The sequence below is a fragment of the Oenanthe melanoleuca genome, chromosome 14, assembly GCF_029582105.1.
Source record: "Oenanthe melanoleuca isolate GR-GAL-2019-014 chromosome 14, OMel1.0, whole genome shotgun sequence".
Classification (NCBI taxonomy): Eukaryota; Metazoa; Chordata; class Aves; order Passeriformes; family Muscicapidae; genus Oenanthe; species Oenanthe melanoleuca.
In genome coordinates, this window is record NC_079348.1 from 3,878,809 (window position 1) to 3,894,564 (window position 15,756).

Sequence of the window (15,756 nt, forward strand, 5' to 3'; positions counted from 1 at the left end):
TGAATCTCCCTAATATACCTCACAAGGTTTCTGAAAGTAATATCAGATGAAATAATATATTAAAGCTGCTTAACTATTCAATTAGATGCAATCTCTTTTGTATAGTACTATGGAAAGATGAAAGCTGCATCTCAGCAACAAATATCTAATGGCTACATTTAATAAACTGTTAAGAAAATTCATTTATACTTGATTTCATTTTACTGGAAATGAGTTATTAAAAAAGGAGACATTACATTTTCTTAACCAGGTTTGCTATTTTACAGAAAAGAGAATCAGACAAAGAAACTTCAACTATTTTTATCTGAGTATTTGTGGATTTAATACATGTAATCTAATTTTCCCCATCTGAGGAAGCACTTCACAGTCCAGCAGTTAAGTACTGCTAAAAAAACTTATAGTTGTGACAACATATATGTGAACAATTTTAGAAGTTTTAACCATCCTATTGATAAAATTATCAGTAAATAACAGCAAACTAAATTTTGGGGGAAAAAAACCACCAAAAACAATTCACCAAGAATGCACTGGAAGCCTCCTCAGGCAATTTAGTCATCTTAAGTGCCACCATACATACATGGCAAACTTGGGAATTTCTGTTCCTGGTTTTCTCAGCAGCAATGAATGAAGCTGGAAGGGCAGCAGGAAGGACACCCCAACCAGGGGAGACAGGAACCTCTCCCAGGATAGCTGTGGAAAGGTTTGGAATATTAATCCTGCATGCCCACCATGACTGTGGCCTTCAGGACTGCCTTGAGATGCCACTGCAGAGCAAAATCCATGCAAAGTTCACCTTCAAAAGAAGGAATTGAAAAAATCCTGCAGGTCTGTTGGGAGCAGATATTGGGACAGGGCCAAAGAAAACAGAGTCTGTGCTCAGATGAGAAGAAAGTCAAGTCTAATTTCCCTCATCTCACTTCTCTGAAAGAAGAGCTTTGGACAGGACAGGGACTTTGGTGAGTCACAAACTTCATCACTGTTTAATTTATCACCTGAAAAATGGGGTAACATAACACTTTCTCAAAAGCTGCCATAACAAGACTAAATAAATCAGTGTCAAAATACCTTTCATTTATTTATCAAAAGACAGTTGTGATATGGTATCAGGAAAGGTATCATAGAAAAGCAAATTATCACTACTGTGTTGGGGAGAAGAGAAAGACAGTGTGTTTAAAAAAAAAATCTCTTTAAAGATGAGGTGAGCAGTCAGGTATTTTTCAATTGATCCTATAAATGATAGATGTCAGATGAAAGGATTTGTGAATTCATGTTAATGATGTTATTAAATACACTATTTCCATATGAGAATGTTTGAACAAAATGCCCAAGTAAATATTTTGACAGCTTTGTTTCACACTGAAAAAATGGTAGAAGTGCAAAGAGAGAGAAGGTTCCAAAGTAAATCACTCTGCAGCTTTTACTGAAATATGCTTTGAGAGATGTACTTGTGACCTTCCATAAAATTAATTCAGAGATTTAGAAAGACAAATAATTTGATTTAGAGCCATAAAGCAGGATTAGAGTTCCCTATTCCATTTTTCTCCTTCTGTTAAATTTAGTGACCATTTAGGGTTATGGAAATTAGAAAAGAAATCTCTTTCCTCTGAACAAACTAAATAGGACAATGAGCAGATTCTGAAAGATAGAAGAGCTTCTAACTCCTACTGAGGAAAATTTACCATGGACCTGATTTCTTTCCCCACTCAAGCCATACATTAGTGCTATCAAAGGGGTAAGAAAGCTACTCCAAACCCATTCTCTATAGAAAGTACTTTATCCAGGATAACATTAATAGCTAAACCATAAAAGTTTTGGTTCAGGGAAGGTTGTGCTAGTCCAGCTGCTCTTCCAAAGCTCAGCTGAATGAGTTGCATCATAAGCATTTACTAATTTGGCTGGAAAATCATGCAATCATTGATGTTTCTAAAAGTTACTTCTGAATGAGCTGAAAATACCACAGAAATATTTGCAACATCTCAGAACTTCCAGGCATAACTAAGCTTAAAAGTCTTAGAACCTGATGTACCAGAACCTCCCAAACACCTGTTTTATCTCTAGAAATCAGAGCTGCTTATCCAACAAGCTGGAAATAGCAAAATACATCCAAAAATATTTGTAAGTATCTAGGATCTTCACAATTCAATCCACAACTGTGGAGAGGACTTGCTAGAGATTATTAGACTGAAATAATTTAAAAAAAAAAAAATTGTGTCCATCTGGAGCATTTCCAGGATAGTATTACAGATACCCAGAATATATTGCTAAGGTTTGTTTTCTTCCCAGAAATTCTTGATAAAAATAGCTAAGATTGGCTCTGAGCCACTTAAAAGGGGGTTTTTGTTATTGTTCTTTCTTTTGGTTCCTGTTTTTAGGCTTGTGTAGTAAATGATACCATAATTTGTCAGCATTACCTTGAACTGACAAGTTTATCTTCAGCAGCAGCTCAAGAAGCCTTGGTGCCCTCTCTGGCTCTGGAAGTGGCATCACTTATAAATCAGCACCATGCAGTGCCTGAGCTCATCTGCAGAGAGCCACAACTTCTTCATTCAGGCTCATCTGATGCTAACCTGGTTATTCAGTTTCCAGACCCAAGTATTCCTGCACCAGCACTGTCTTCTGTTCAGTATCTGTGCAGGCATCTTCAACCATCTGCATTGCAAAATTGGATTTGAATGGAAGACCTTTCTTTTGGTGTGCACTCTTCACACAGAGTCTGGCTGACTCACTCTGGATAGCTGTATAATTTATAAGTGGAAAAGACCAGAGATGTAGATAAGGAACAGTAATCTGCATGATCTTACTAAATTAAGAGTAAGATATTCATGTGCTTCTTGCAAAGCAGTGAAATTGTTGTATTAGAACCATAAAAAGCAGCTAACCCAGCAAGAAGTTAATAACAGTTTAAAAGCAATTTCTGCACAATCTGGCATCCTGTGGATGTCATGTGGGGGTTAGAAAAACACTGGCATGTCTCCAACACATATCTACATATCACTTCCCATCAAGATACAGAAAAGTGAATCCAGAAGTCAATGGCTCTATCACAGGGAATGAAAATCATCGACTCAGGCTGCCACCAGACATCTTGATTAAACAGGCTGAAAGAAGCTGTATGGTGCTGTTACTGAGAGTGTAATGTGACAGTCACAGAATCCTAAATGCACAGTTTGAATAATCAGATGATAATGAGAACACTAACACCTGGAAATGGGTGTCATGAAGCCAACTCTGAAACAGGAGCCTACCTGACTTGCTGCAGCCAGGCTGCAGCAGGGTGAGAAACCTGAACATTGTATTACAGCTATAGTGGTATATTCATGCCAACACTGCCATGAATACAAAACTCAGTAATAGTTTGAGGGGAGGGAAAAAAAAAACCTTTTATTGTTCAAAAAATTCAATGTGAAATCTCAACATTCTATGGCTTAAAGATGAATCCAGTGCTGCTGCCCACAGTGCAAAGCCAGAGTGCCAGGGAGCAGGAGGAATCACAGCCTCTGTGTCCTGCTGGAAGGCAGCTCCTGTAAAAACACATTTTCCAGGTGTGCCATTTCCAGAAGGATCACAGGCATGTGAGTTCAGAGAGCAACAGAGCACATCAGGGACTGGAAGGAGCAGTAGGAGAGGAAGGATCATGGATGTGCTGCTTCAGAGGGGCAGTGAGACTGAGAAACCCAACACAGCCACAAGCAGGATGTAAACACCACGATGGGAGAAATCATTTACAAACTGTGGGGCAACACTATGATTTAAAAAACTTTGCTTAATAACAGGTTCATCACAGCAGAAGAAATTTTCTGATTCATATACCCCACCAGCAAGCTCTGTCTTCTGAAGATAATGAGCTTCAGCACAATAACAGAATATCTCTAAGCAGCACAAAATCTGTGGAGTGAAAACGCCCCCTCCACCCACCCCCACCAGAATAACTGCTGGCATACCAGCACCTAAAATAAGAAAGGTGTGGGCATTGCAACAGAGAGCTTTGTAGAGCTGGTGAGTAATGTCAGGGCTGCTAGGGAACTGCAAACAAACTGAGGTGGCTTCATCAGATGCCACTCAGTGTACCTGAAGTCACCAAGGGAGTGTAGGATAATGATAAGGTAACTCACTCTCAGCAAACTGAGACTGCTTTGCTACAAACAGAGACAGTGGCTGCCTTTAAAATGAGGAAGATCTGCCCAAGTATTGACATCAAATGGAAAACTTGCAGCTTTACAGACACACTGCTTTAGGTCAAGGAGAGGAATCCCTCTTAGAGGCAGGTCAGGCCCTGGTAGAAATTAAAAGTCAAGCAATACAGAAACTTGGAAAAGTGCTAAAACAAATTCAGTGATCTCTAGAGTATTAGGAGAAGTGCAAGCCTTTGAAATCAGATAGCAGCAAGTGCCTGCCCAAGTTCATATAAAACAGAACAATCCCACATGCAAATTTATCCTGTATCTGACTCTGGATTCATGAGGCTTTTCAGGGAACCAATGAATATAGCAAAATGACTAAAAGCATGTAGGAATAGATTAATTACATCCATAGTTAATGCTTGCCCCAGAACATTTGAAAAATAGCCCTGGGATTATTAAAGCAAAACTATTCCCCTTCACTATTCCCATAATCTTTGAGGAAATGCTGCTCTTTCAAGACACCTTAAAGCCCCAGTTGTTGAAGGAATTCAGGAACACTGCTGTGTCTAATTACAACAGTTTCTCTTAAGTTCACACACTGTTTTTGTTACTGGCCAATTGAGATTTATCACTTGAGCAGTTCTCCAATGTTTTATGAAATTCAAGATAACTGAAGAGCTTAGATATATGCTGCACCTTCCAATCTGGAAGGAAACTCAATTTCCATTTTGGAGAGCTGGGGAAGGAGAAATGCCATTAAATGCTAATGTTATCTGCTATCCAATCCAAAGAGTCAGATTCTGGAAGAAGAAAAAAAAGAAAAAGACAAGATTTCTAGTTTATCAGTTACTCTTAATATTCTTAATACTCTTCAGCTGTTGATGGTGAAACATGGTGCTATACAGCCCAGCACCAGCCTCTCCTGGTTCCTTCCAAAACCAGAAACTGAGTGAACACTAATCTACCTCTTGATTCCCTTCTCCAGATGGCCTCTACTCTAGAAGAAGAAAAAACCTGATATACTTTCTACATGTTATTTCTATTTTGACCTCTATATAATATATGACATATATTAAAAAATATCAAACTATAAAACAAAAACGCTTCCAGCAACAGCCCTTGAATTTCTGTATTCTTTGAAAGGAAGAACAACATTTCAGCTTTAAAATCTCCCAGGCTTGGCACAGTTTGTAATAAAGTTTGACTGAGGACCAGGATCTGTTTCCATTCTGCAAAGCCAGCAGATAAACAACTGCCCTGGGTTGTCCAGGGCTGTCAGCAGTGCTGCCACCACACTCAGCAAAAACCACCTTGGGATCTGCAGAGTCAGACAATTTCCTCACGCCATGGGAAATTCTGCCTGTCTCTCACTTTTCTGTTTCTGTAACATGCCCTTGGTTTCTGTTATTCTAGAAGCATCTTTTTGCTTTAAAGAAATCTCTGACATTCTCAGGATCTTGCCTGAATTCAAATTAGGCAATGAGAAAAACAAGACCTATATAAAGAAAAGTGGCATATACTAACAGCATGGCATAAATAATTTAAAAAAAAATTGTGCTTCAGCACCTTATTTTTCAAATTTTAGTACATGATAAATAGTATTGCAAGGCTTAGGCAATACACAGCACATCCAGATAATATTATCTATTATTTCTACTTCAGATGATATGAATCTGGTAGTTTCACATTCCTTTAGTGAGGTCTTTTCAGATCTCTTTCCATTCCTTTGATGGGTGATGGAGAAATCCATATGTGCAGATCCATACAGCAATGAACTCTCCAAGCCAAACACAAGAACAGCAGCTTCCAGGAGAGGGTGGCTTGCCAAGACAAACAAGTTCTGCCAACATTTTAACACCACAGAAGGTCAGTTACATTATAATTAAACCTAATTACCATTCTCTAGAATTGCAACATCTTTTCACTTGAAGTCACCTAATGCTCAGAAAAGGATGAATATTTATTCTAGTTTTTCCAAGAATCACGGTAATGAGACAATTTAATATTCCCTTTAAATCTGAATCATCACTTACCATCAGAAAGAAACAATGCATGTCATCATTAAAAGGAAGTGCTTTGAGCACTTTATTTAGCCACTAATACTTTGTCTTTCCTGCTTTTTCCTATTCCTTTACAGTAATTTTACAGGGTTTTTTTCTCCTCTGTTCAGTACCACTCTGGGGTTTTTCCATTATTTCACTTTTTTTATTTTTCCCTTTTCAGAGTTTTATAACTTTTCTGCTTCAGCTCCCTACTTTAATCCTCTCTCTATCTTCAGATCTTCCTGTCTGCTCCCTGGGCAAGCTGGGGATCTGACAGCAGTAACTTTTCTCTGCCAACTGCTGCCTTGGAAGAGAACTGTGCTGGGAACCACCTGAACTCATCTCACCAAGGAAAAAATGAGATAAAAATTGGTAAAGAAAACTCTTTGTTTCTGTCCCTCTTTACTTTTCCCACAGGTCAAGAGAAAGTGAGAGTGGGGGGAAAAAGCCAGGAGTCATTTGGCTGCCTTTCCTCCATCAGGAGTGCAAACCTGGTCGTGCTCAGCCTGGTTTTGTTCAAATGAGCAAGGAGCTGAAAATCCTGGGCTATCCAAGTCCCCCAGCTCACAGGGGAGACCCTTCAGCTCCTCAGCCACAGGAGCTGGGGGCTGCAGTTTGACTGTGCATGGTGAGAAGAGCCTCTCCCAGCTAGGATGGCCTTCCAATAAAATGATCATCTGATCCCTCTGGAGACTGGAAAGCATCAAGGACCATTTGTTTATAGACTCGAATAACAGAGCTGGAAAACTGGAAGACCTGCTCAGCTTGTGGCAGTGGGGACCCCAGCAGAGGGGACACAGGTTGGCAGTGCTGCCAAGGGCAGCCAGTGCCTCCAGGCAGCCCTTGCAATCTGGCTGCACTGCTCTGCAAGCAGCAGGAAGAGCAGGATGCAGGATGCAGGATGCAGGATGCAGCCCTGCCCTGCACACTCTGTGCCCTATTCCCTGCTGTCAATGCTCTTCATTAACTCCCCTGGACTGGCAGCACGAGGCACAGCTTTGTGAAAGTCACCCTGTGCCTCTACAGCTGTGCTCTCCTGCTGCAAACAGCCCCCAATAAATAAAAATGACAGTTTCAGTTATCATATGGTACATCAAGTTCCACCTGTCCTGCAGGACATTCACATGCCATCAGCAGTGAAGATGCCACTTCACTTAGCCACAGTTGTGTCATGCAAGGCTTTTATTGTGGGTGGGGCAAAACACAAATCCACAGCACTCTTTTTTTCTTTTGTTTACTTCCAATTATATTGATCTCTTGCATCTATAAGATTTACTTGTCCTCCCACAGATTATTCATGCCTGCAGCCCTGCAAAGCTGAATGTGTCTGAAACCCTTCACCCAACCAGTATGCTGGAGAGCTTGCAATGGCTTTCCAGAATCTGGATCTTTGTTTCCCTTTTCTAGCTAGTATATTACTTCTTGAAGTCATTTAAATCCAGTTATTTCTTTTGAAGTCTTACTGGGTTGAAAAAAGGTCTGAGGTGTAAGAGGAGCAAGCTGCTTTTCTATAACTAATAATGGTTCAAGATTGTCTGTGCTCATTTGGGGCTAGAATGGTGACTAGGGCTATGTTTGCTTGGCAGTTCAGCATCCTATGACTACCTCTGTTAAATCTACAAAATTCAAATTGTCTGTTGCTGAAATAATCCCTCACAACCTACTGCTGCACATACAACCCATAGACTCTGTACAAGACCAAATGACAGAGCTGGTTTTCTATTTCAGGGTAATTTGGTACAGGTTAAGTGAAACTCTAGAATCAAATTTGTTCAAATATCAGTTCAAATATAATTTCATATTCTCCCACAACAAACAAAGCAAAAATCCATACAGATAACAGTGGAATAACAAGCAAAGCCCCATAGCTTGTTCCTTTACTTTCCAAACCTGAAATCCATTATCTGTAGATCTGCTTCAAAGCTAACTGTCAATCCATTTGCAGTTCAAAACAGTGGTGAACTGCTCCAGCTGTTTTCCAGATCAAAAATATTATTGTCATTTCGCTATCGCTGCATGCTGAGGGTTATGTAACAAAAATGCACATGTCCCTCTGCCTGGAATGCAATTAATTTCCTCCCTTCCCACTGTGAGTGGTAAGTAACAATTCAGACAGTCTGGATGCTTTGGTTTTGAGCACAGGCAGGGATGCAACCCTGGAATTACTCCACGTGGTAACCCACTGTTTGTAACATGCCAGTCTTCTGGAGGTCTTACAGCCAGGGTGTATTTTGCAGTTTGGAAAAAAATAAACATTATTTTCCTGTTGATACATGACCTCTTTACTGTCTGTGGGGTACCCTGAGTGCTTCACTGTAGTTCTTTAGTTTAACCATAGATTTGCTTTATGCTGGAATTTTAAGTCTTCTAATAAGTGTGCTAACTGGATGAAGGGATTACTTCCAATTTGAGATCAGCCACTATACTTGCTGTACACTTTGGTATGCAAAAATCAGGCACTGTACACTACTAACTTTAAAACAGTGGCAAATCCCATCTTAAAATACAAATATCCAAACATTCTGGAGGTGGTTAAATTCAGGCTCTATAATGCTTAACCACTCCATAGAATCTGCTTATATAAAGAGAACAACTGGAAGTCCTTTGCCTAGAACAGCACACTCAAGAAACAAAACTCATTTTCCCAATGCAATCTTTTTTGCAATGTGCCTTTCATCTCTAAGTGCAGCTAAGGCTGTGATATTTATGTAACAACCATAAGATCTTCAGGACAGGAGCTGCCCTTCTATAAAATGTTTGCACCATACTTAACTTCTCTCTGTTGCTGTAACAGAAACACAATGGAGTGATCAACTGTCCTCCAGGGTGTCAGCTGAGATGAAACATTAACCTAGTACTTAACTGCAGCAATTTCCTTTAATGTGTTATTGCTTGGTACAGCTTGTTCTGGGTTACTGGTTCACAGCTCACTTCTGCAGGCAGCACCTGCAGTGGTTTGACTGTTCTTACCTGGTTAAATAGGCCAGAGCCTGCTCACATCCCGATGGCTTTTTGGGCTCCACCTTTTTAATGGAGATTCCAGCTTCCCTCATCAGCTGCTTCTCCCTCTTCTTGCGCTCTTTTTTTAATTTTCTTTCCAGTTTTCTCTTTTCCTCTGGAGTAAGTTCTTCCTCTTCCTCTGCAATAAGCTCTTCCTCTTCTTTTGTAGCCTGAAATAATTAACATTTAAATGAAGTGTTTATCTTTCTATAGGAAAGTGAACACAATATGCATAAATGTAATTAAAGGGCACAAGTAATATTTAAAACCAGAAGGTTCCGGTTTCATAGTTTTATTGTTCACTGTACTTCCATCACCTCTCTGTATGCCCAACTCCCAGAACTGTAAATGCTGCACTCAGAGATTTGTCCAGCTCCCCCCTATAGATGATGATACTGCTCTGAGCACTACAGGAGCCTGAGCACCTTCCACCTGTGTATTAACCATCATTTCTAACCCTTCTGGTGCTGTTTGTTCTCCCACACTCAGACCTGAGGAGGGCATGTGAACAGCAGAGGCTGTTTCACAGCAGATGGAGGGTTTGGATGTTTTTTCAGCATACACATATTTCAGTGGGAGCAGAAGGGTTTCCTTAAGATCCTCAGTTCGTGTTTGTTGTGTAACCACACATTTCCCTGGGCTGAGAAAACCTCTGTCTGTCATGCAGAGGCTTCATCTCAATTATGCCAAGGGCAAAGATGTGACAACTTCCTCCTTCATCCAAGACCTCTTGGAGATCCTTCAGCAATCCTGAGGAACATATGCACAGTCCTCAGTAAACATACACAGACACATATCTCACAAAGATTGACATTTCTTTAGGTTTGCAGACAGTTAATTATTCACATCTAAAACCATTTTACCATAAATATATGCATCAGTATATCCCAAATGAAAATAAATATTTCACATACAGATGAAGAGCTTTAAATAGCTTATCTGACTATAAACATTGAGTTTATCCTGGAAAATCCAGTGTGAGATTACATTGTGTAGAAACAAAACGCTGTTCCATAGCAAGATGAGATTTGTTCCAGGCATTCCCAGATGTCTGAGGGATGCACTCAGGTAAGGTTCTCTGCTAGAGCCTGGGACACCCATGGAGGCCAACTGGGTGAGAAAGAAATGCTCTTCCTCACCTATTTGAGGAACCTCTAGCTGAAACCTGAATGCCCAAGATCAACTGCTTTATGGCAAGATTGGTTAAAACCACTTTATAATTTCACAAATCCTTAGTGCTGCATTAATTTGTGTCAGTCGAGTGCTTCCAAGCACAAATGTAGACACAGAGCTAAATAAGGTTATCCTTGCTGACATTCAACTAAAGAATGTTAAACAAGGCAGTACCTGAGCACAATCTTATTTGCCAAAGACACCTGTTGGGGTTTAAACATTTGTTCAGTGTCAATTCACCTATCATCTAAGCTGACTCTGACTCATCTTTTCAACTTGGTGTTTTCACAGACCAAGGAAAGGTTAAGAAAGCAGAAATCAGAACTAATGGAAATAGGACACTAAAGTGGAATGGCTTTTTCTTGTTTAAAGTACTTTTTATGTACTTTTATGGAAAAGCTAGCATTCATTGCAAACACATGCAAAAAAAGCAACATATGTTGCATTAGTATAGAAGACATCTTATAGTTCATGCTGAGAACAAAATAATATTTAGGGTGAAGGTAGAATTGAATTGTTACACAGGAAACAACGTTTTCATTTGAAAAGCCACCCTGGTACTTACTAAAATAACAATCCAGCCACACAAAGCCCTAGAAAACACTGAGGGTGGTCATTTATAAAGTGTTTGTAAAAGATTACTACAGCAGCTGTCCAACAGACAACACACTACAGTTAATCTTCTTTTAAAAATAATGTAATGAATTTGTTTACTTTTCTGTGAGCCATGAAGCTTTCAAATAAAGTGACTGTGGCACATCATTAGAGCCAGTCTGATAAAGAGGCCTCTGCTTCTTCATACTTACAGTAAATGCATATCTTGGTAACTTCCCTCCCCCCCCACCACATTCCTTGCATTATCAAAAAGCTTTTTATCCTTCTCCCTGACCGCTCCACTAAAAACAAAACAAGTTGCTCCCTCTCTGTGGGTCCCTACATAAATACTGAGCCCTAACAACGTTTGTTTCCAGCATGGATGGGCTGTGGGCTGTGTGACACAAGAGCATTGTTCTCCTGCAGGGCTGTCCCAGCAGGAAAGGGTCGGGATTTACAGCTGGAGGTTCCTTCTGCATCATCCAGGGGAAACTGGACACAGCAGATTCTGCCTGGGACTCCCAGCACAGGAACCAACAGAGTCCTCACAACAGCTCAAACAGCTTCCCTAGTTTTAAATGTACTTCTATCCATCCATGTCAACTTGGCCAGTTTAATAGGATGTGCCACAGCCTGTCCTAGACTGGTTTTTAACTTGAAAACCTCAGGTTTTATGTGCTTCAGGAAATACCTATTTGGTGGTGTAGTCCTTACTGAAGATGAGGGTGATTTTATCAGTGAGGGTAATTTTATCACAGTTTGTATTAAATAAAACCCCTTCTCCCAAACCTGGGGACTTGAAAGAAAACAAACCAAACCTTCCACTGGAATTTAAATCCTAGCTGTATTTATTATTTATTAATCTATTGATGCACTTCTCCTTTCCTTAAATCAACAGCCTGAGTTTTTAATTTCGTTTTCCCCAAACCATCAGTGTGACTGTTCACCTGGAAGATGTTTGTGACCCATTTGGATTAAGAGTTTTAGTGTTATGTCATTATTTAAACTAAAAAACCCAACCAACAAGACTTCATTGTTTTAAGGTCATAAATATTCCAGGTTGTCTCCTTCTATATTTATAAAGTGACATCACAATTTGTAGTGCTACAATTTAGCCTTAACTACAACGTTGTAAAGTCCCTATTGAGCATGTGAGACACTTGTTTATTGACATGATAAATTTAAACCACATGCAGACAGAAAAAACAGAACACTTGCTTATTTGCAAAGCCTGCTGAGAGCTACCACACCACCTTGGGTTGTGGGCTCATTAGATCTCAACCTAAACAAGGTCAGGCCAGGTCAGCACACTTGAATGAATGACATTCAGAGGAGAGCCAGTGTTTTCTCGTGATTAAGGAGGTGGGAGTCTTCCACTTGGAAACTTTCCAGAAGGCCTGAAAAGGTGCTAAAAGGGATATTGCCACTGGATGCCATTTTTTGAGCCAAAGGCAAACCCCCAAATCTTTCACACTTAAGCTCATAAAAGCTCATGTCAGCTTTGCACAGGCACAGAGATAGGAGCTGGGGCACCCTCAAGCAAATTCCCAAAGTCTGTATCACACCAAGTCCATCTGCAGCAAAGTGCTGTGGGTGCCAATACACTGCCTTTCATCAATGCCAGCCTCCAACTTTCTGAACTGTGTGTAAATATAGCAATATGCTCTAAATAGTCCAAGACATCTGACTCAAAATAGCTGGAGGCTTCAGCTGTAGCACTTTTAGATACCAGTTAAAGTTTTCCATCATTCTTTGTAAGCTGGAAATATCGCACAAATTTGAAGCATTTTATAAATGATCTTTAGAAGTCAGCTTACAATCATAAATGGGGAGCCAGCTCACACAGGAGGGAAGTGTTCAGTACTATAAAGCAGCTCTGCTATGCAATACAGAACAGAGAAATAGAACTGCAGGAGAAACCAGCAAAAAGATGCACAGGTTCTCTTGAAGATACCAGACTCTTTTTTTAAAATTTTTTTTTTCCTGCAATGATAGTGGCAGAATCAAACAGCTACAGTTTTTGAGGGCAGTTTTTGTACCTGCATAAATGAGTGTACTGCCAGGGAACTATGAACTGCAATAGCTGAGCAAGCAGCACCACAACAGGAATAGCAGCACTAATAACAGCTCACTAATTGTGTTGTGCTTCCACAGAGCACTAAGTGCATTTTTTAATTTGTTTCCAGTCCTTGATGGCCTCACACTTAAGTGGAACTGAAGACATCTCCTTAAGACTTCTGTTCCTCCTGCTCACTCCTTCAAAATTCCCACATTTGCGCCCCTGCCTGTCCATTGCCAGCACAGGAAAATGTTGACAGAGTCAGAAACTGAGGAATTGCCACAGTGAACAGAATACTCATCTATGAAATGCTGCCTTTGGGATTCGTCTCTGTAGGTCTGAACTTCCTGCCTGATCAGGGTTTTGGCTTTGCTGCCAAACCTATGGAAGGAACCACAAACCAAGCCACAACACCAAATTCACTATTTATTAGAACCAGTGAATCCAGCTCTTCCAAAACCAATAGACTTTTATCCTTTTCTCCCAGTGCAGCACCAGAAGTCTGTACAGCAGCAAAGCAAGCAACAGCAGAAATTCAAAGGAATAAATAACAGTGATAAACATATAAAAGGGCATCAAATTTTTGAACTCTGGGGAGTTCAAAACGGAGAGGAAATGGATTATATGGCTTATTTCATAGTAGGAGCATTGTATTGCCTTGCTTGTTCATGAAGCTCATGTTATTTCATAACTTTTAACACAGAGAAATGTCAAAAGGGGCTTTGTTCACTGCCCAAGAGCTACTGACACATCACCTAATGGCTTCTGCTTGGGAGCAGCCTTTGGCCCCCCAGTGCCCCGTGAACGATATCAGCATGCAAAACGTCCTGGTGCTGCCTCACACAATGCACATGAGCCCAGATAAACAACTGGCCATCTGCCAGCCTAAAAACAAAAAGCAGAATCTATAAACACAGATCAAAACCCACAGAGAAGAAAGGCTGGCAGGCCCTTAGACACAAGGTTCATAAAAGAAAAATTGACAAATTATTTGCTATCCGAGGCTGGTCAAAGAGTTGTGCTACAACTACAGCTAGAGAATTTGCATAAAGCAGTTCAAGGCCACACTGAATTTAAATAATTATTTTCTATCATTTAGCAGCCCATGAAAAGAAGTATGACCAGAGAGGGCATATGAAATTTCATTATTGTGCAGAAAGCAAATTTTAAAAAAAAAGCAACATGTAGAAATACTCTTTATACAATGTCTGTAGTGCTTACAGAGGAAGAACCTTTTAGAAGTTATATACTGCTTAAAGAAAAATAAAAAATTTTCATAAAAGCTAAGTGTTTGTAGAATGTCAACTCCTCACAACAAAAACACTGGCAATAATTTATATTAAGTTGGTAAGGAAAGCTTTCTGTAGATTCATTCCAGGCAGAGGAGCCTCAAACAAGTTCTGCAGGAAACCAGATTTAAGTAAGAACAGCCTTTTTATCTTTCTGCTCCAGGAAAGGATTCTTTTTGTGGTCATGTAAATGTTGGGTTTTGTTTGTTTTTTTCTAAAAAGCCTCCTTGTGCATACAGCTACAGTATCTCAGGAACACAAGTGATCAGGTAGCACCCTAAACTTGCAGCTGTAATTTAGAATAGATGAACCTTGATGAGCTTGAAACCTGGTTTAATTTACAACTGTGTGATCTTTGCATGTCTCAGATTTACAGCCAACTGCAAAAAGCACATAAAGTGTTATCATTAGCAACTGCTGAATAAGAAGAAATTGAACAATTTACTAAATTACATGAAAGCATTTACAGGCACACAGAATACACAACTTAAAGAATGCAGCTTGTTGAATTCCACTTTATAGACTGCTGCTCCTATAAAGTACATACTCCTGTGCTGTGGCAGATTAAGTTCTAAGGCATAAATTAGGATCGTATTGTATTTCTCATTTTTCTCCTTCAGTATCACAGCCCCGAGTACAACAGAAATACTTGAGACACCACCACAACTGCAGACTAGGGAGTGCAGTTTTGCTTCATTTGCAACTACAGTGTGGCCAGGAATTTTCACATATTTGTTGAAGGATTTTGCTTAGTTCCCTACTCCTAATTAAACCGTGTTAAGCAATCAGGAGAACATGGAACCGGGAAGAAAAAAATAAAAATAAAAAAAAAGGAACCCCCTCGGAAATCGTTTGTATCCACATCCCTGTGGCTTACACACAGCCCTTTTAACCCCTCCTCAGAAACGCAGAGGAATTTTAATAGAAGGAGCACGAGACTGTGGCAGCACTTGGCGCTTTCACTGCCACCAAAGTCGCCCCCTTTAGTGGTGCTGACAATTTCTTCCGAGGCTTAAAAAGGCTTTGGGCTGCGAGAGGAGGTAGAAGCAGAGCAGAGGCTGTTTTGAAATCCTTGCTGGAGAATTAGAAAAAAAAAATAAATAAACCAACCCCGAACCACGAGCTCGATCTCCTCCAATGAAAGAGGTACCACAGGGTGTAGGCAGGTTGCCAGGCGAGCTCGGCAGCGTGACCGCACTGCATTGAGTTTCTTTAATGAAAGCCAGGAAAGAACACATTACACAGTGTTTCTTCTGAGAGCCAGCGAGCCTCCAGTGATTGAAATCAATAAAAACAGTCGGCAAGGGGCCCAGTGGGGGAAGAGAGAAATCTCCACTACAGCATTCAGTTTGCTTTCCACTTTCTCCCTCCCCCTCTGAAGTTAAACTCCGAAGATCACCATGACAAGCTGCTTCGCTTCCAGCGCCGGGAAGCCGCTGCTGGGGATTTAAAGGAAGCGAGAGCGCTTCTCCTTCGCC

At 40.3% G+C, this 15,756-nt stretch overlaps 1 protein-coding gene across 2 annotated transcripts in view; it reads right to left on the bottom strand.

Moving 5' to 3' along the window:
- The window catches only part of C14H7orf50 (chromosome 14 C7orf50 homolog), a 118,762-nt gene that overhangs the window by 14,395 nt on the left and 88,611 nt on the right, over positions 1–15,756 (bottom strand). Inside the window, exons 1-2 of one of the 2 annotated variants that reach the window (XM_056502947.1) lie at positions 15,389–15,568; positions 9,134–9,333 (exon numbers count right to left, since the gene is read on the bottom strand). In XM_056502947.1, the coding sequence (XP_056358922.1) occupies positions 9,134–9,333; positions 15,389–15,481 (293 nt within the window). In that variant the 5' untranslated portion in view covers positions 15,482–15,568. Of the gene's footprint in view, positions 1–9,133; positions 9,334–15,388; positions 15,569–15,756 lie in introns of those variants that run through there. The other variant, XM_056502945.1, reaches the window with a different exon arrangement.